Genomic DNA, 19,591 nt, shown 5'->3' with positions numbered 1-19,591 from the left:
TTTTTCCAATACATGATTATTTAGAGGTGCCACCATACGTCTGTTTTTGTGGAATAAAGTGGTGAACAGTTCAATGGTCGCCATGGAGACCTGAGGTGATCTTTATGTTTTTGTTGGTATTTATACTCCTATTACATATTACTACCAAATTAGTGGTTTGGTTTTTGTAATTTGAATGATTTGTAGTCATATTTATATTTATATATTTATTTAGTGCTCATTGCCTCTACGGTAGCTAACATTAGCTAGCTACTAATAACAGTTGCAGTCGCAGCTCGGTCTTTGGTCTGGGCCCCCTTTGATAACCCTATAGAAAATGATGCTGTATAGTTCATATAAGTTCATTGTACTCAAGATTTCCATGTCAACTTTTTGGCAAATAGACTAGAAATTGCACATTTTTTGCACCCCTAAATTTCAATGGATTTCCTCAAAACTTTGCAAAAGACATTTTTATGTTCATTAGAAAAAAAATGGAATGCCAGCCAAATTGATATTATGAATTTAAAATTTCCCATTCAAATTTGATGCACCCTAGCGTGCGTCACAAGATCATTTCTGGTTCAGAAAAGATGGTGGGCACTTGGCTTGGGGCCATCATACATTTGTTGAGTTGTTAGAACAACAGCCTGAGCGGAGTGAGCCTTTTGTCAGTCTTACAGTCTCTTTGTCCTGGTGGGTGTAGGCGGGGTCACGAGCGTACGCACAGCGTGCAGAAGATTTTAACATAATAGACATTAAAATGAAAATTGTTTGTAGCAATTCTAAATTAGCGTTTAGCATGATATGCTTTTGAACGGCACCATTCCCGATGCTGCAGAATGGGACAAGAAAACCGAGTGGATGGTTCATAGCACAAAAGGTAATGATATCGTCAGTCATTTCGTCGGCGGAATGACACGCTACTTAAAGGGAACTTAAACAGGAAGTGTGCTGTGTTACATAGGCTCCAGCTCAGCTCTGACCCTAACGGGGACAGGCGGTGTAGAAGATGGATGGGTGCATGGTCTCTAATGAAGACTGAGTCAAATATATTAGCATTCACGGCTGTGGCTGTAGGCAACCTCCTGATAATTCATAATTCATAACCCTTCATGTAAATCATTCCTTTGAGCCATTCCTGAAGTACGTTGGTTGACTTCCAGGCGTGACGGTGTTGGCAGTCGCCATGGATCAGGCCGATACGGAGGAACTCCGGCGAGCGGTGACAGACGGCAGCACCCAAAACATCCTGTACGTGCGCGACGCCTCCCAGTTGGCCGCAATTCACAGCGAGCTGGCGGACTTGCTGTGTGGTATCGCTAGAATACCCGAGGTGAGACGTCTTGATTTATCGTACCTGTGTTTGTTTTACGTCAGCTTTTACGCCTTTCTGTGTTTAGGTACCTCCAGGACCGGAACGCTGTACCCTTCAGTGTCCACAGGTGAGTCATCACTTAGGTTGGGACTTCATGACCTCATTTGTTCTTACAATCACAGGATTATTTAGATTCAATGCTGACTTCTTGACACACCCTGCTGTCTTCACGTGTTTTTATTCTTTTTAGGGAGACAAGGGAGATCGTGGAGAGAAGGTAGAGTGCAGAAAGTTACTCCTTCCTTGCATCATCGTTTTGTCATTTCTTTTGTTTACACTCCATTATTTGTGGTGTTGCTCAGGGTGAGAGAGGCAGGGATGGTGTGGAAGGACGCAAAGGAGAACCTGTGAGTCACTGGCCCGCATTAATACGCTCCAGATCAACATTTTAGTCGTCAAAACGTGGGAAGAATTGACATTTTTGCTGTTGGATTATAATGAGGTTCTAAGTTCTAAGTAAAAGATAAAAAAAGAAGAAACGGGAGTGAAACCAGAAGCATTCAAGTGAAATAGGTTGATCAAAAAAGAACATGAAATCCCAAAAAGTGAAAGAAGTGTATTTGGGCCTGCTTGATGCCAGTGTTCCCAGGACTCTAGTGGGAATGTTTCTCCAGGTGCTGAAGATGGCTTCACTGTCTGGAACTCATGTCCATTTTTATAAATCATTCATTCATTTTTAACGCTTACCCTAACGAGGGTCACTGGGGTGCTGGAGCCTATCCCAGTTGTCTTCGGGCAAGAGGCGGGGTACTGGTCGCCAGCCAATCACAGGGCATTTTTCTAAATCCATTCCCAAATCTTCTCCATTGGATTTAGATGATAGGAAGACGCAGGATGGTCCAAAAGAGTCAAGTGTTGGACCAGGGCCTTCATCCCCCTCCACCGTTTGACGCCCCCGCACCACATGAAGCTCCACTGTTCCATTGAAGGATAATAATATTGGAAAACATCTCAGGTGGGATCTCCTTGGAAGCCATCAGGAGCGTCCAGAAGAAAACTTTCCTCCACCTTTCAATGTCCCATGTTTGGTGCTCTCCTGCTTATTCCAAACCTTGAAGGAGACCAGGACTTTGGAGATGTGCTTTCTTCTCGGGCAGATGGCGTCTGATGGTTTGGGCCCAGGATGGTCCCGTGTCTTGAAGGACAGCCAATGGGTCTACCGCTTTTTTGCTTTTTTGCCAAAATCATCCAATCCACAATTTCAGCAACATTTTACCTTTGAAGGGCTGTGCTCTTCAAAGTTGGATCAGCCGATGACCAACCTAATCCACTTGGATGCTTCTTTGAAAGCTTTTTTGTCCTCCTCCCGTTTCTTCTCTTAGTATGTTGAAGCTCTACCTTCATAAACAAAACAAAACAAAACTAAAACACGCTTTTGTGTGTATGAGATGTAGGGTCGGGACGGTTTCCCAGGGAGGGAAGGTCCACGAGGTCCTGAAGGGCGTCCAGGTCTACCAGGCCCACCAGGCCCACCAGTCCCTGTTGACCCCTCAGTGGGCTCAAAAGGAGATAAAGGCGATAGAGTGAGTAGACGTCTCCACTTCCCCAACTTATCATGTCCGGGTTAATGTAACCACTTCATGTTTCCAGGGTTTTCCCGGTATCGATGGAAATCCAGGATTACCAGGACGACCAGGTTCTGCAGGACCTACGGGACTTCCAGTAAGCTGAGAAAGCCCGTTTATTAAATCTGGGTCAACAAAAACACCCAATAATGATCGTGTGTGTCACGATGTGTCACGTAGGGTTCGCAGGGCCTACCTGGCATCCGAGGAAGCCCAGTAAGTTGGCCTCACCTTCTTCCGTTGCTGCTAAGCATCTTTTTCAACGTATTTTCCATCACTTCAGGGTGTACCTGGTGTTGCGGGCGTGGAGGGGGCAAAGGGAGATAAAGGCGAAAGGGTGAGATGATTCTTGACCTTTCACCTCGGGACTAAAATCTTATGTAATGTTTCTGTTTTCATGGGAGCTTGTGTTGATGTTTCAGGGGGAGCCGGGTTCGGTATCAGGAGGAGGTTTTCCAGGAAGGAAAGGAGAGCCAGGCATCCCTGGAATACCTGTAAGACCCCCCTACTACTCAGTGTTTTAGTGCAGTCCTTTACCCAAACCCAGGCTGTAATAGGGATGCTCCCATCAGGGTTTTATACTGCCCATTCTGATACTGGGATCGGCTGATACCGGTCACATGATTAACTACATTTTTCAATGTAGAGGAAAAACCAGATTTGTACATTTGTAAGCTGCACCGGTGCATAAAATGGCATATTGGGGTGTGTACCAGTCCATGAGGACCAATCAGACCGGTCCGAGGAAACTCAAGGAGCTTGTCTCACGGTTTCATCTCAAAAACAACATTAAACTCATCATACGGCAACTTAACACTCAAATGTTGTACCTCTAAAACAGGGGTCTCAAACTCAATTTACTTGGGGGCCACTGGAGCTAGGGTCTAGGCAAGGCTGGGCCACATCAGGTTTTCCAAAAAAAAAACCAACGCATTTTTTAAAAACAGAAACAAACTTTTTCAGTGCTTTGGTTCCGATTTTCTACAATAAAAGCTCTGATAAAACATTCCACTGTTCTCAAATATCTTACTTTTTATTTTTCTGCACAAAATAAGATGAAAAATAAATAAACAAATCAAGAATAAAGAAAATCAATCAATCAGTAATAAATAAATATAATAATAATAATAAAAACTTAAGAAAGCACATATAGTTGGTGGGTAGACAAATGATTTTTTTTCATATTAAAATGAACAAAGCATTATTAGAGCCCTGTAGACATGACAAAACACGACTATAGTCACATTTATACTCTTTTTATTTACAACATATTGCGCAACTGCAGGGTCTTGAGACACATGCTAACTCGCTAACTAGAGAGCTAGCGACCTAAACGGTAGCCTTCAAGTTATTTCCTTTCAACTTAAATAGCCAAAAACTTACCACTTCCACACGGATAGGGAGGATAACTATTAACAGTTATTTAACCTTTAACATGAACATGAATCAAACGTAATAATTTTTTCTGGGTACATGAAACATTAAACTTTCATATCAAGGCGGGGGCCTCGTGTTTGAGACCCCTGCTCTAAAATATGCAAACATGTAGCAATAGAAGTTTAAAATAATGAAAAAAAAAACATTGAAATTTTTCTCATGATGCATTACATTTGAAGCACGTAGCATGGAGCATAGGAAGCATAGAAATGGTAGATGGCCTGCAATGCTACCTCTGTCCACTAGAGGGAGGCAGACAATCCGGAGCCCAAAACCCAGAGGGAGGCTGACGTCATTTCAGTGCCCCGATGAATGCATTCCTCAGGCCCAATGCCTTATGGGCAAACTTTACCTGAATTTAATTTGATGCTTTGATGTTTTTGGAGAAATCTGAATGCTTGGAGACCCTGTGATAGTAACACCATAGTAAGGCTTGATGTTCATGAAACAAGCACCCACAAATAGTGTTTCATCTTTAGTCACGGCAGGAAAGAGCAACATTGTTCAGTGACACTTGATAAAGTTAGCATGTTCCCCATGAAAGCGAGATCCACTTCACCATGGGACAAAAATGAGCTCCAAACTCACCGCATTGCTGTGGCATTATGGCAAAAGTCTGGAGTCTGGCTACCAGAAGCTAGAGGTATAACTAGGGATGCATGCTAATCACACCAATAATTATCCGTCCGATATGAGAAAATACTGATGAACGTGAAAAATATCTCAGATAACTGATCATTTTAAAAGATTCTCCAAATATCTATTCATATCTAATAATATCTAGGCCAGGGGTGGGCAAACTACGGCCCGGGGGCCACATCCGGCCCGCCAAGTGTTTGAATACGGCCCGCCCAATCTTTCTTTTTTTATCAATTTCCTTTTTTGACATGGTCTGTTGTTTACAAAGTGCTCCTGAAAAAAGGGACACAAGCACATAATAATAATAATAATTATAATAATTATTATTATTATAATTATTAGTAGAACTATTACGATTCTTATAATTATTTTATTATAATTAATAATTATTATTTTAATTTTTATTATTTTATTATAAATATATAGTCTGCCCCCCCCCCCCCCCCCGTAAATTTTGTCATATCAATGCGGCCCGCGAGTCAAAAAGTTTGCCCACCCATGATCTAGGCTATAGGAGGCTATGGTGGAATATCTATTCATATCTAATAATTCATATCTACTTATAGGAGACTATGCTTGAATATCTATTCATATCTAATAATTAATAAAGCAGGAAGCCTTCATGCTCCATCTGAAGCCGTATCTTCACTGCGTATTCAGGGGACGCCTGGTAGGCCAGGCAACGACGGTACCAAAGGTACTCCGGGGAATCCAGGTGCACCGGGGCAAGATGGCCGCCCGGGGATACCGGGAACGCCAGGACTGTCCATCAAGGTTGGGATCTTCATACACAAATATAATATGTAATAAGTGTGTGCGTGCTGGTCAGGAATGAGAAAAAGGGGCGTGGATTGTGGATGATGAATAAAATTCCAAACATGAAGCCATGTGGTTGGAGAATGCCATTCTACAATAGTACACACGGTGGCAGTATTGAGACACTTTTCTCAGCGTCTTTGTTCTCATGTAAAAAAAATGGATATGCTTTTGTTATCCATATATATAAAGTGACTAACAGTTCTTATTTATTCATTTATTCTACAATTTGAAGCAATATTAAGGATTCTGATGTTCTTTTTGTTGGACAGTGAAGTTATTGTCAGTGCTATAAAAAGATGCAGGTCTATTTTTCATGTTAAAGCTCTTTGCAGCAGAAGTTGGGTATAAGTCATGCAAACCAAACACATCCACTTTGTAACCTTTAAGAGAGAAGGTTCTGCCTGACAACAATGCCCCCCCCCTTTCCTTCTTCTAGGGAGACAAGGGCAGCCCCGGAGAGAGGGTGAGTCACGCCGTTGCCAGCTTGCCTTATATTTGTAGGAAACCTCCAGGAACCTGAGAAGCGTAACGACTCGCATCTCTCCGTGCTATGCCAGGGACCTCCGGGAGTCGGCAGCGGGGTGGTCGTGGCTGGTGAGAAGGGCTCCCCAGTAAGTGCAGTCAATCACTGACACCCTCAGTTGGCAAATGAATTCCGTGGGGGCCTCCGCTAATTGCCTTTTTATCTTCAGGGTTCTGCAGGACCACCAGGAGTGCAAGGTCCTAGAGGGCTAACTGGAGCACACGGGGCCAAAGGAGACAAGGCAGGTTGATTTGCTGTCTAAGGAGGTGGACGAAGGGCAGGAGGTCCGCCAAGTGAAACAGGAAATTAAAGACTTGCGTACACGAGAGTAATAATAACACCCCTATAGTCACATCTCCACTCCTGATCAACGTTAAATAGGACAGCTTGAAAAATGGCAACGATGAACATTGAGCACTGTTGGGTCGAAAGGAGGTTCCAAGTGGAATGTCTTTCCAGGACCCTAGTGGGAATGTTGCTCCAGGTGTCTTCTCCATTGGATTTAGATGAGGGGAAGACGCAGGATGGTCCAAAAGAGTCAGCTTATTCCTCTGGAAGAAGTCCTTGGTCAAGTGTTGGACCAGGGCCTTCAGCCCCCTCCACCGTTTGACACCCCCGCACCACATGAAGCTCCACTGTTCCATTGAAGGACGATGATGGTGGAAAACATCTCAGGTGGGATCTCCTTGGAAGCCATGAGGACCGTCCAGGGAGAAGAAAACTTTCCTCCACCTTTCAATGTCCCATGTTTGATGCTCTCCTGCTCATTCCAAACCTTGAAGGAGACCAGGACTTTGGAGATGTGCTTTCTTCTTTGGCAGATGGTGTCTGAAGGTTGATTCAACCTTCATTTGACCTGCTGTTAAAATTGTGATCAAGAGTATTAGTGTAATAGGAGTGTAAAGGTGACTATAGGGGTGTTATTTCACGTCTAGAGGGCTCTAATGAGGTTAAAACCCATATTTAGAAGGTCATTAACAGGTTTTCTATGAAAATAGTAAGGAAACGGACATATTTGGAACCAATAAACGAGAGGTCTCCAGTGTCCATACTGTCAACTGTGTCCACACCCACATTCGATTTTTTTTGTTAATGTGTGGCGCTCTTGTCGTTTTTAGGGTGACACTGCTGTTGGGCTGCCCGGGCCGTCAGGCAGGCAGGGAGATCCCGGTGACAGGGTGGGTCACCCCGACAAACCACTCGACTGTACCAATAATAATCCAGGATTAATTAAGAGTCCTGTTCTGCCCTTCAGGGTCCTCGTGGGCCTCCAGGAGAAATTGGCAGTAAGGTATGATGAAGGTATGAAAAATGACATGCGTGCTAACATTTGATGCCACGGATGACCTCTGTGTGTTCTCATAGGGCGATCGAGGGCAGCCGGGGGAGCCTGGATCCCAGGGAGACCGGGTGAGTGAAGACTCAGTATGTACTGTGTTTGATGGTATTATGTGTGTACTATGTACGTATTACATAGAGCGTCGTCTTAGCACTTTTAGTCGCGTAGCTGACCATAAAAGCGGAATAAAGAAATGGAATAAAAGAAAAGAACATGGGATGGATTATGGCGAGGATGATTTAACTCCCCATGTTGTCAGCCATCTTTGTGAAATGATATTCATAGCAGGAGAGCTTTGTGCGACAGGAAATGTAAGCCTCTTTTTCTTGTAGAAAATAGACATATGAAATGGAAATGGAAGAATTTATATGCAACAAAGCTTTCATGATGTCTGAAGACATGACACCTTGATACAATGTGAAGTAGTCAGCGTACAGCTTGGCAACACTCTGAAGTGAAAGTGTCCAAAGTGGGCCCCATCGACCGTTCTCTCCCCCCGGGGTCATGTGACTCTAGACAGTCTCAGTGTGAGTGGTAAGTGGGGGTGTTAAGTTCTGTATTGTCACTCCCCCGCCCACTGGTCACTGGAAGTTCAACACGGCACCTCATGGCAAAGATAAGATAAGGATTGGAAAAAAAGCTGCATATCGGCTTTGTGACACGGGTGGAAAAAGTCTATCCCGGTATTCCCTTCCTTTGCTCTGCTTTTTATAATTTTCCAGATATTTCACCTGTTTTCTTAAATGATCTTTGTCAATTTTCTATTTGTAATATTATGACTTTATTTTATCGGAATGTTCAGACTTTATTCCCATATGATAATTTTTTTTTGTTTGTTTCTCCTAATATTATGTCTTGGGACCTATTCTCATGTTTATGAGAATAAACATGAGAATGAAACTCATGTTTCCACCCTTTTGTATTGAGTTGTGGTCTCCTATAGAGCAGACCTTCCAGAATCTGGACTTATTCCCGCTGGATTTCCTTGGATTTGTGCTTCCTGCCAAAATGGTCTGTTTTCATTGATTCCACCCACGGCCCACTCCGCTGTGATCGGTCACACGCCCAAAGTGCTTCCTAACTATGAACCATATAAGGAAGTGCGCCCCTCTGTGACATCACAAAGGAACAGTTTTACCACACCTTCTGAAACAGAGCGTTTTGAGCCATCCCAAACGTCTTCCAGGGCTCACTTCCAAATGTGCAAACCTCATTATCTCATGAGCTCGTTATTTAAAAAAAAAAAAAAAAATTGTGTTTCTAATATTTCAACACTGCACTCCCAAAATTATAAATTTTTTTCTCTTAAATAAGACTTTATTTGAATATGAATTTCTTTATAATTTGTATTTTCTATTTTTTTTTCTATTAATATTTTGACCCTTTATTCCTGTAACATTTTTCAAATGTTTTTTTATTTTTAGCCTTTTTGTTGAATGATATTTTTAGAATGTGCTGCGGATTGGTCTAAAATGCCTTGTACTACTCGGCTTTAAGAAGATTGCCAACCCCCTGAAAATGATCTGCAGCAAGGTGGGGTTGCATCACTCAGGAAGCTGAGTGCACATGGTCGATGGAGGAAAGTCAACGTACGAGCGCTGTGTCTACGCCTCACTTATAACCACAATAGAATAACAAAATTAAAATGCATTGCGCACACGGTGTGAGGAAATGACGTGTGACCACATTGTCTTTTTTCTTAGGGGGAAAGAGGACCTGCTGGTGAAACAGGAGAGCGGGTAAGACTGCTGTTTTGTTCTGTTCATCACTTCCTCCCTCTAATATATTTTGTGTTATGCATACGGCACACCAAACTCATGTGATGATACACGGCATTGTCAAAATTATTGAGTTCATTTCTTCTATGTAAGTAATTCACATATTAATTACCGTCCCGGGCCTAGTGCCCACAAGACATTTCTTGTGACAGCCGTCTTATATTATTATTATATTATATTAACTGTTTATTTGGTCTTACAAAATGTACACAAAAATATAAAAAAAGGAAGGAAGGAGGAGGACATATGCACAGGCACAGTATGCTTTAACGAGGACACAAAAACGCTACAGTACAGCGGAAGCGGTACAGTTACTGTAAATACACAAGTCACTTCATAATTCCTTGTGCCAAACGTTGTAGGTTAATCATTTAAATTCAAATGATGCTTTCAACTTTTTTGAGCGTTTCAACAGAAAGAAATGTGATACAGTACAAAGTATAAAGTATAAAAGTATCGAATGTACAGTATGCCGAGGTTGGGTTTACGGCCTTAAAACATATATAATAATTGTCCAAAAATAGAGTTGGCAAATTTTGGGATTTCACTTACTATTTGGGGAACTGTGATGAACGAGGGAACACTGTACTTATAATATTCTGACTTTTATCGAATAAATTATTTTGTTTTTCTAATATTTGAAGACTATGCTAGTAAAATACAAAACACTTTCTGCCATTGATTTTTCTTTTCTTGAATTTTGCAGCTTTCTTCTTGAACATTTTCTTCTTAGTAATTCTGATTTTATTTTATTTTGATTTTTTTTATTTTATTTACATATTATATTATATATATTATTATTATATTTACAATATTTTTTCTGCAACCTAATTTTCCAAAAATGACAACTTTATTATTTTGTTTTTTTTAAGATAAAAAAAAGTCTTTCTTGAAAAATTTGACTTTATGGTTATTACTTAATTATTATATAAAGAAGGTTTATGATACTTTCCCCACATATTATTATGATATTATTTTCATAAAATTATCAGGAGTAAAAATTTTTTGACTTTTATTCTTGTAATCTTACTGCTGAGTTTCCTTTTTTTTGTTGTTTTTTGTCTTGTCTCCTTGATATTTTTAGAATATGCTATAGGCTAATAACAAATCTTTGAGCTATTAGCATGAACATTTTATCTTCTTACACTATGCCACTCTCTTTATTTTTCTCCATTTTATTTCTACGCTGAGCCCCGATCCCCAAATGGCCCTTGCACCACACTTTGGACACCCATGCATGATTTCTCGGCTCTGTTGGTTAGGGGCGGGGTTTTTTCTCCCCTGCCGGGCGTGTTCTGTTGCATAACAGACAATAATGTTTTCTTAGGGGGACCCGGGCAAACCAGGCTCCCCTGGACCACCAGGACTGAGGGTGAGCGAGCGTAGCGTAGCGTAAATCACCATTTGGGTCTTGCCTGTCTTCTGACTAAGCCTTTCCATTTGTCCTCAGGGTCCCCCGGGGCCCAGTGGAGCAGCGGGAGAAAAGGTGAGACTGATTGAATTAGGGGTAATGCTCCGAGATGGGGCAGGTCAGCGGGAGCGTGATTCCACTGCAGAACATTTCATAATGGCCTGTAATGAGTATGCCGCCCAAAGCTTAAAGGACTTATGTGTGCTCAGGGAAGGGACGGCGCACCAGGGGAACCAGGCCGAAGCGTGAGTGAATATCGTTCTTAGATTGATAAATATGCTCCGGCCTTGACCTTCCTGCGTATTAACCCCCCAGGTTCAAGGTCCTGCAGGGAGGAAAGGGGAACAGGTAAGACACGAGGTTGTTTTCATTCAGTCATTCCTTTCACTGTCACACTCGGACATTTTTCTCCCCGCAAGGGAGAGTCTGGTCTCAGCGGCTCCGAGGGCCCCAGGGGAGCAAAGGGAGAGCCTGGCCAGAGAGGAGAGAAAGTGAGTGGCCGTGCTGATGGATCCAGAAGGAAGTTCAAGTTCAGAGATCCGAGCTCGTATCCCAGTGACACCTCCTTTCTTCTCACCTTGAAAAGGGGTCTCCAGGGTCAGGTGCAGCGCTGATTGGACCTAAAGGAGAGCGAGGAGAGCCTGTGAGTGAAAGCCGGCACGTCGTCATAACACCTCCGTGGAGAGTTGTGTTTCATCTCGGAGCGTTGGCTATTCTCCCTGCGTCACCGTTACAGCGCCTGTGAAATATTCCTGACAATATCCTCTATTATTCATCCCGTGTTCCCTGGTGCCACAACTCAGTTGTGCCCCAAACTAAAAATGCATAAAACATGTCCGCTCTCTCTCTCTCTCTCTCCCTCTCGCTCGCTTGCTCGCCATCCTCAGGGATCTCCAGGTATCAGCGGCAGGCCCGGTGCCAAGGTGAGGAGCCTGTTGTGCTTCAGTTGCCCTTTTCTGCTTTGTTTGTATTTATCTGTTCACCAAAATGCTCATGCAACTTCCCCCTCAGGGAGACGGGGGAGATCCGGGGCAGAGAGGAGAGGACGGGCGGCCGGGAATCCCAGGGAAGCCCGGCCTTCTGGGGAAGCAGGTGAGTCTTTCACTTCCCAATTCCCACATATTCCCAATAATATTTCAGCTCAGAAAACCCGTCTGACTTTCTCAATTTTAACATAATTTAGAGCCCTCTAGACAGGAAATAACACCCCTATAGTTGCTTTTACAATGTTTAGATTGTTTGATTTGATCACATTGTGCAGGCGACGGGATGACTGCGGGGACATGACAGATGGCCACCGCTAGCATAGCAAGCTAGCAATCTAACTAGTTAGCCTCTCCACTTGACTTATTCTAAACGTAACCCTTTTAGGCCAAAGTGGCTGAATTTAACGCACCATAGAGACAAATATAATATGTAGTTGTGTAGTTCCAATTCCACACCAGAAGATGGCGGACACCTCCTCTTAAGGAGTGAAGGAAAACTTACCACTTCCACATGGAATGAGAGGAGAACCTTTTTTTCAATTGATCCCATCAATGTCACGTCCGTCACTGCCATGTCACGTTCGTCTCAGCCATGTCACGTCTGTCACTGCCATGTCACGTCCGTCTCTGCCATGTCACGTCAATCTCTGCCATGTCACGTTCGTCTCTGCCATGGCACGTCCGTCTCTGCCATGTCACGTCTGTCTTAGCCATGTCACGTCCGTCTCTGCCATGGCACGTCCGTCTCTGCCATGGCACGTCCGTCTCTGCCATGTCACGTCCGTCTCTGCCATGCCACGTCCGTGTCTGCCATGCCACGTCCGTGTCTGCCATGTCACGTCCGTCTCTGCCATGTCACGTCCGTCTCTGCCATGTCACGTCCGTCTCTGCCATGTCACGTCCGTCTCTGCCATGGCACGTTCGTCTCTGCCATGGCACGTTCGTCTCTGCCATGGCACGTTCGTCTCTGCCATGGCACGTTCGTCTCTTCCATGGCACGTTCGTCTCTTCCATGGCACGTTCGTCACTGCCATGTCACATCCGTCTCTTCCATGGCACGTCCGTCTCTGCCATGGCACGTCCGTCTCTGCCATGTCACGTTCGTCACTGCCATGTCACGTCTGTCTTAGCCATGTCACGTCCGTCTCTTCCATGGCACATCCGTCTCTGCCATGGCACGTCCATCTCTGCCATGTCACGTCCGTCTCAGCCATGTCACGTCCGTCTCTGCCATGGCACGTCCGTCTCTGCCATGGCACGTCCGTCTCTGCCATGGCACGTCCGTCACTGCCATGCCACGTCCGTCTCTGCCATGCCACGTCCGTCTCTGCCATGCCACGTCCGTCTCTGCCATGCCACGTCCGTCTCTGCCATGCCACTTCCGTCTCTTCCATGGCACGTCCGTCTCTGCCATGGCACGTCCGTCTCTGCCGTGTCACGTCTGTCTCAGCCGTGTCACATCCGTGTCACGTCCGTCTCTGCCGTGTCACGTCCGTCTCTGCCGTGTCACGTCCGTCTCTGCCGTGGCACGTCCGTCTCTGCCGTGGCACGTCCGTCTCTGCCGTGGCACGTCCGTCTCTGCCGTGGCACGTTCGTCTCGGCCATGGCACGTCCGTCTCGGCCATGGCATGTCCGTCTCTGCCATGGCACGTTCGTCTCTGCCATGTCACGTCCGTCTCTGCCATGTCACGTCCGCCTCAGCCATGGGATGAAAGGGACTGGCTCAGTTGCTAACATTATGTCTCCTAACATTACTGATGCCTAGTGACCACAATACCACATGTAACTTGTCTTTCTATATTTTTTGCCCAATAACAGGCCATAGTCAACCATAAGACAGGCATCACTTATGAATTCATTCTTCTTTTAGAAGACACAGTATAGCGAGGGACGACTGTACTCTATCAATACGTATCTGTTCATTTGTGTTTTACACATGTCTTGTTTTCCAGGGAGAAAGAGGGGACAAAGGAGACGAAGGCACTCCTGTGAGTTCTTTTATTATTATTATTATTATTATTATATGTAGATTGGGATGAGGGGAACTCGTATTTTAAAATGTACACTCGGGTGGCCTTTGAAATGGAATATTTTAAATTCACACTCCTCAGCCCTGGAATGTGTTCCATTTATGAAGAACTTATTTTTTGGAATGGAAATGGGCTTTTGAAGTTTTCCGTTTTGCATATTTTATAAATGATTTCCAAGTTCCTGGCTGAGGATTTTGTCTCATACAGAAGTAATTAAATCCAAGACTTTCTCTTGAATTCTGCTTGTGATGTTATGACCATCTCATCACATCATTTCCCCCAAAAGGTTTATGGTTTTTGGTCTTCCCAGCTATAATAACCTAGACTCAGCTTCAAGCCCCCCCAACACACACACACATAAACAGCTGTTGTTTCCCGTAAAGTTTTAATGGGAATTTTGTACCATCATCCATAACCCACATGTTTCTCTTTCTTCTGCGTTCCAAAGTAAAAATAGGTAGCTATAGGTAAAATAGGTAAAAATAAATAGGTAAAAATAGGCAGCTAATTGGAACCAGTGGCATCTGTCCAAGCCGCTAGCCGGTAGTAGCTAGCTGCGTGAGGTGTCACTACGCCAGTGATGTAGTTAATAACAATAATAATAACAAGCTTAGTTAATATGCAGCTCACATTATGGACATGGAGCCTTTTTGGAGGCTTTTTCAGAAGCCTTTGTAGGTCCGTCCTGCCTCTTTTTAGCTGTTTTTATATCTTTAGAAAAGAGAAAAATGTGTGTTCACGTGTCTCTGAAGGATTGTGTGCTACCTTTAAGGGTGCAGCACCTCTCTGTCCTTTTTCTGTCATACGTTCGAGAGTCGACATGTGGAGTATTAAACAAGCGGCAGCGGGAATGAATTTGTTTTCATTGCTGAGTCGGGCTTTTGTCAGTGGTTTTAGTGTCTCCTGATGCCTGCTGCCGATGAGACAGACGCAAACAAGGGCAGGGGACAATGCGTACTTGATTGCTTCCTACGTGCCAGAAATGACTGATACTACACGCCCGTCATGCTGGACGGCATTCGGATGCTTGAAGCACCCACACAAAGATAAGAAATGCTTGCTCAGTCGCACTCAAAGCTGTATCTGAAGTCGAGGCGAGAGTATTTTCAAACTGGACAAACCACCAAATTTAACTGACTGGAGACTCCCTTTAAAATGACGCATTCATGACATATGTCAGGGGCGAGAAACTGGAATTTTACAAGTGAAATAAAGCCATTATAACAAAGAGTCACTCTAATGTACACAACATGACGAGTTGTTCAGTCCTTTTGTAACGTGTCTTCCATCAGGGCGAGTCAGGACTTCCCGGCAAGCCTGGAGAACGAGGAGTGAGGGTACGACTGATTCCCCCCCCCCCCCCCCCCGTTGGAGCCATTAGTATCGGCATCTGTTGATTTGTGTGGTTTGGCCCCCAGGGACTCACAGGTCAGCCGGGTCGTCCTGGAGAGAAAGGAGACGCCGGAGAGCCGGGGGAGCTCGGACGAAATGTGAGGCATCTCCAGACAGCTTTCCGATATGTTGCTGTGCATTTGCACGGGCGGGTGGATGAAGGTGGGGGGTGCAAGGTCGTACGCTCGGTGTCTTTATTGATCTGTGTTGGATCACAGGGCAACCCCGGACCCGCTGGGCCCAGAGGAGAGCAGGGACAACAGGTTTGTCCTAAAATCCTCGCTTCATATCCGTCCATGCCCTTGGAGTGAATATAGATTCACATATTTCATTCTGCCTCCTTCAGGGACTTCAAGGACCTCCAGGACCACCAGGGAAAGTGGTATGTTGTCCATTTCCATAAATCTACTCTATTTTTAGTCATATCAACTATCTTTTCCCAAGTGGATAGTGATTGCTATTTTTAAACTAAGTAGTGTTTACTTTGTCCTCAACAGGCGGACATCCAGGGTCAGCTGAAAGGAGAGCGAGGCGAGAAGGTGTGTGGAAACATTCTTCACATTGTCCACCGGCGGTCGCCTTCCACCGGCGGTTAACGCTGCAGGGATTTTCATCAATTAAAAAAAAAAAAAAAAAAATGTCACCGTGTCGTGACCGTCAAAAAAGTTCTGTCAAATAAAAATAGAACTCGGCCAAGGAGTCCAGTAGGGCAGTTGCTATGGCAACACTGCAAAGACTGATGGCGGTTTCCTGCTGTCACATGACCTAACACCGTGTTTATCCGATTAGGAGACAGCTTCAATTTTCAATCAAATCAGGATCTTTAAAATAGATCAATCAATTCCAGCAGTAGATGCTAGCAGGCTAAAGTGCTGTTGAAATGCACAATGAATGTTTACAGCGTTGGAATAGTTTGAATGAAGTTGAATTATGTGTTAATATGCTTTTCCACCAAGAGGGGGCGACAAATGACTGAATTTTAATATGCTGAAATTTAACTGCACGGCGGTTGAGTGGTTAGCGCGCAGACCTCACAGCTAGGAGACCCGAGTTCAATCCCACCCTAGGAGTTTGCATGTTCTCCCCGTACAAGTGTGGGTTTTCTCCGGGTTTCCAAAAACATGCTAGGTTAATTAGCCACTCCAAATTGTCCATAGGTATGAATGTGAGTGTGAATGGTTGTTTGTCTATATGTGCCCTGTGATTGGCTGGCCACCAGTCCAGGGTCTATCCCGCCTCTTGCCCGAGACAGCTGGGATAGGCTCCAGCACCCCCGCAACCCTTGTGAGGATAAGCGGTAGAAAATGAATGATGAATCCCAGAAGACAACCCCTTCAGTAGGTCGGTAAGTTTCAGGAAAATATCAGTTCCTGACTAAAAAAGAAAATGAGCGTTTTGGGAAAAGATAAATTTTAAGCATAACTTTCACTTTAACACAAATATTTTTTGCTTTAGTGTATATTTGTAATATGTAACCAACTATACAAACATAAACAACAAAGGGCTGTTTTACATCAAAATAACATATATTTACAAATATTTATAACACCATCAGCTATTGCTACTTTTCACATTTGGAAGTCAACTATGTGGTTTACTCATACGTAGTATATCATATACAACCTTTAACATAATAATGCTTCAACATAACAACCTTTTTCATGCACACTTTTTTTCCGGTGGGTCTCCGTTAGGGATGGAATATTTTCCTTCTGCTTTGAGCTGGCGAAAGCTTGTTGATGCACGTTCATGGGGCCATCTTGGCGAACGCAAACACTTGTAGCCTTGTTCTCATTGCGGTCTTGCACACACACAATTGATACCGTAGATATTAATCTGGTGGTGCATCCTAACAACAAAAAAAGGGGGGACTACGCCCGTTGTAAAACAGAAGAAGTCATACGAGAAAGCCGAAAATGCACTAAATATTTATTTTTGTTATGAGATGTTGTGTTTGCTTTTCTTTCGTGCTTGTCCTCAATCGAGTAAGCTGGAGCCCATCTCAGCTGAACTCAAAATATTAACTATGAAATAATAGTTTTCTGTATGTCACCCTATTACCGCATCATCGTTATCGTGAGGCACCCTGAGATTCTCAGCCCGACTCCCGATACTTGATGCAGCCCGGCCTCAGCCAGACTCCACCCCCCCAGTGGCCCCTAGTGAAATTGAGTTTCAACCCGTCCACCACAGGGGCTTATCTCCTATGAAAAGCAAGCCCGGCTCTGCAGGGTCAACAGTTAAGCTTAATATTGGGTCACTTTTGTCGGGCCCGAGGACCATTTTCATGCGGCTAAAAGCGCCAACCAACTGTTCACCTTGACCTGCAGCCATCTGCTCGTGCAGATAGGAAGCACGGAGAAAAGGATCAAGGCGCTCTCCCAAATCCGTCTCTTCAATATCACAGCATTCGATCAGGAGCGCCTATTAAACCAGCGCTGACGATGATGTTAATATGTCATTTGTCAGGGTGAAGCCGGCGACCCGGGAGAACACGGCGGCAAAGGGCAGAAAGGTGAATCAGGGACTCCTGGAACCGTAGGCCCAAGAGTGAGTCCTGCCTCCTGCTTGTCGCTTTAAATATGCTTCCATGAGCTCGTGATCAGCGTTGGTGTATGCATCAGTATGCACACTGACCCCTTTCCATTCTCATTTGCTATGCATGGCTGCTAAACCTGTGTGACTTCTTCCCTCCCTTCTGCCTGCAAAGGGTCCTGAGGGGCAACGTGGGCCAGCAGGCTCCAGAGTGAGTTTGCTGCATCAAGAAGTGCAACCATTCTGTTGTTTTGCTCATATTTACCAGCTGTACTTTCAACATTTTTCAGGGGGACACGGGAGACAGGGGAGGCCCTGGAGACAAGGTTTGAAATCAATTTAGTTCCACCATTTTCTTTTGTAATGGTAATGGTTTTATTTCATTTGAACATGCATCAGATTACAATTGAGTGCATCACATAATCAGTTCCCAGTTCCACATGTCCAAAAGGAGTAGGTAGAAGCAAAGCTTATTAAATCCTACCCCTCCATCTGGTACTTTTACAATCACTAACTCTTACATTTGTTCACTTCCTGCTTTCCTAATATAATTTTAATTTTATTTTTTTTGTCCCGTACCAAAGTAGGAGGTGATATGAGTATCCAATGTATATATATATAGCACATCATGACTGGTTCAAGACTCTTCATCCTTGTATTTAGCAAATTTATTTTATTTTTTAATTTATTTTATTAATTTTTATTAATTTTTTTTGTTTTAATTTTTTTTTTTTTTTTTAATTTTTTGTCTTGTACCAAAGTACTGGGTGATATGAGCATCCAATGCCATAATGGGTACCATAGTAAGTGTCAATATAGTGATATATATAGCACATCATGACTGGTTCAAGACTCTTCATCCTTGTATTTAGCAAATTTATTTTATTTTTTAATTTATTTTATTATTTTTTATTAATTTTTTTTTTAGTTTAAATTTTTTTTTTATTTTTTAAAATTTTTTGTCTTGTACCAAAGTGATATGAGTATCCAATGCCATAATGGCATACAAAGCTGCATGTCCCCGCGTGAGAAAGGGATTAGCCTAAAGCTAATAAGTGCTTGGGCCCCCCTTAGCAGCAACAACTGCAATCAAGCGTTTATGATAACTTGCAATGAGTCTCTTTTGGTTCCGTGGAGGAATTGTTGTCATTCAGCCATATTGGAGGCTTTTCCGCCATCTCCATAGGATCCAGCTCAGGACAAAGTCTTCATTTGCTTTGGTGGACTTGCTGCTGTGTTTTGGATCACGGTCCTTCCGCAGAAGCCAAGTTGCTTCCACTTTGAGGTCACCAACAGATGGCCGGACATCCATGCTTTTATTGATCGCAGCATGTTTTCCAGGTCCTGAAGCAGCAAAACAGCCCCAGACCGTCACACTACCACCGCCTTATTTTACTGTTGCTACGATGTTCTTTTTCTGAAATGTGGCGTTACTTTTACATCAGATACTATATGGGCGTCTTGGGGGTCATCGAGATGTTTTGAGTCCAGCCTTAATGGCCTGCACTTCTTTGGATGTTGTTGTGGGGTCTTTTGTGACCTCTCGGATGAATCGTGGCTGCACTCTTGGTTTCATTTTGGTTGGCCACCATTTGTGGATAATGGCTCTCACTGTGGTTGGCTGAAGTGCCACAGGGCCCAAAATGAGCGTATTAGGTCCCCTTTTAATTTTGTGTTCAGTTGTGTTGTCATTAACTCATTTAAATTAGTTAATTTAGATTAAATTACATTTGTTTGATAATGTGAAACATTTAAGTATGACAAATATGCAAAAAATAAG

At 43.7% G+C, this 19,591-nt stretch overlaps 1 protein-coding gene across 1 annotated transcript in view; it reads left to right on the top strand.

Annotated features, from left to right (window-relative positions):
- The window catches only part of col7a1 (collagen, type VII, alpha 1), a 78,055-nt gene that overhangs the window by 19,628 nt on the left and 38,836 nt on the right, over window positions 1-19,591 (top strand). Inside the window, exons 26-59 of the mRNA XM_078798706.1 lie at window positions 1,146-1,315; window positions 1,383-1,424; window positions 1,548-1,574; window positions 1,660-1,704; window positions 2,752-2,880; window positions 2,948-3,019; window positions 3,103-3,138; window positions 3,206-3,259; window positions 3,345-3,416; window positions 5,659-5,772; window positions 6,254-6,280; window positions 6,375-6,428; window positions 6,510-6,581; window positions 7,459-7,518; window positions 7,596-7,631; window positions 7,706-7,750; window positions 9,383-9,418; window positions 10,785-10,829; window positions 10,908-10,943; window positions 11,078-11,113; window positions 11,184-11,216; window positions 11,288-11,359; window positions 11,455-11,511; window positions 11,756-11,791; window positions 11,880-11,960; window positions 13,807-13,842; window positions 15,177-15,221; window positions 15,303-15,374; window positions 15,495-15,539; window positions 15,623-15,658; window positions 15,774-15,815; window positions 17,746-17,826; window positions 17,987-18,022; window positions 18,102-18,137. Of these exons, the coding sequence (XP_078654832.1) occupies window positions 1,146-1,315; window positions 1,383-1,424; window positions 1,548-1,574; window positions 1,660-1,704; window positions 2,752-2,880; window positions 2,948-3,019; window positions 3,103-3,138; window positions 3,206-3,259; window positions 3,345-3,416; window positions 5,659-5,772; window positions 6,254-6,280; window positions 6,375-6,428; window positions 6,510-6,581; window positions 7,459-7,518; window positions 7,596-7,631; window positions 7,706-7,750; window positions 9,383-9,418; window positions 10,785-10,829; window positions 10,908-10,943; window positions 11,078-11,113; window positions 11,184-11,216; window positions 11,288-11,359; window positions 11,455-11,511; window positions 11,756-11,791; window positions 11,880-11,960; window positions 13,807-13,842; window positions 15,177-15,221; window positions 15,303-15,374; window positions 15,495-15,539; window positions 15,623-15,658; window positions 15,774-15,815; window positions 17,746-17,826; window positions 17,987-18,022; window positions 18,102-18,137 (1,916 nt within the window). The remainder of the gene's footprint in view (window positions 1-1,145; window positions 1,316-1,382; window positions 1,425-1,547; window positions 1,575-1,659; window positions 1,705-2,751; window positions 2,881-2,947; window positions 3,020-3,102; window positions 3,139-3,205; window positions 3,260-3,344; window positions 3,417-5,658; window positions 5,773-6,253; window positions 6,281-6,374; window positions 6,429-6,509; window positions 6,582-7,458; window positions 7,519-7,595; window positions 7,632-7,705; window positions 7,751-9,382; window positions 9,419-10,784; window positions 10,830-10,907; window positions 10,944-11,077; window positions 11,114-11,183; window positions 11,217-11,287; window positions 11,360-11,454; window positions 11,512-11,755; window positions 11,792-11,879; window positions 11,961-13,806; window positions 13,843-15,176; window positions 15,222-15,302; window positions 15,375-15,494; window positions 15,540-15,622; window positions 15,659-15,773; window positions 15,816-17,745; window positions 17,827-17,986; window positions 18,023-18,101; window positions 18,138-19,591) is intronic.

The sequence above is a fragment of the Doryrhamphus excisus genome, linkage group LG18, assembly GCF_037039965.1.
Source record: "Doryrhamphus excisus strain RoL-2023G ecotype Guam linkage group LG18, RoL_Dexc_Guam_v1.1, whole genome shotgun sequence".
Classification (NCBI taxonomy): domain Eukaryota; kingdom Metazoa; phylum Chordata; class Actinopteri; order Syngnathiformes; family Syngnathidae; genus Doryrhamphus; species Doryrhamphus excisus.
The sequence above is the reverse complement of the archived record's forward strand: the minus strand, read 5'-3'. Positions and strand labels throughout refer to the sequence as shown.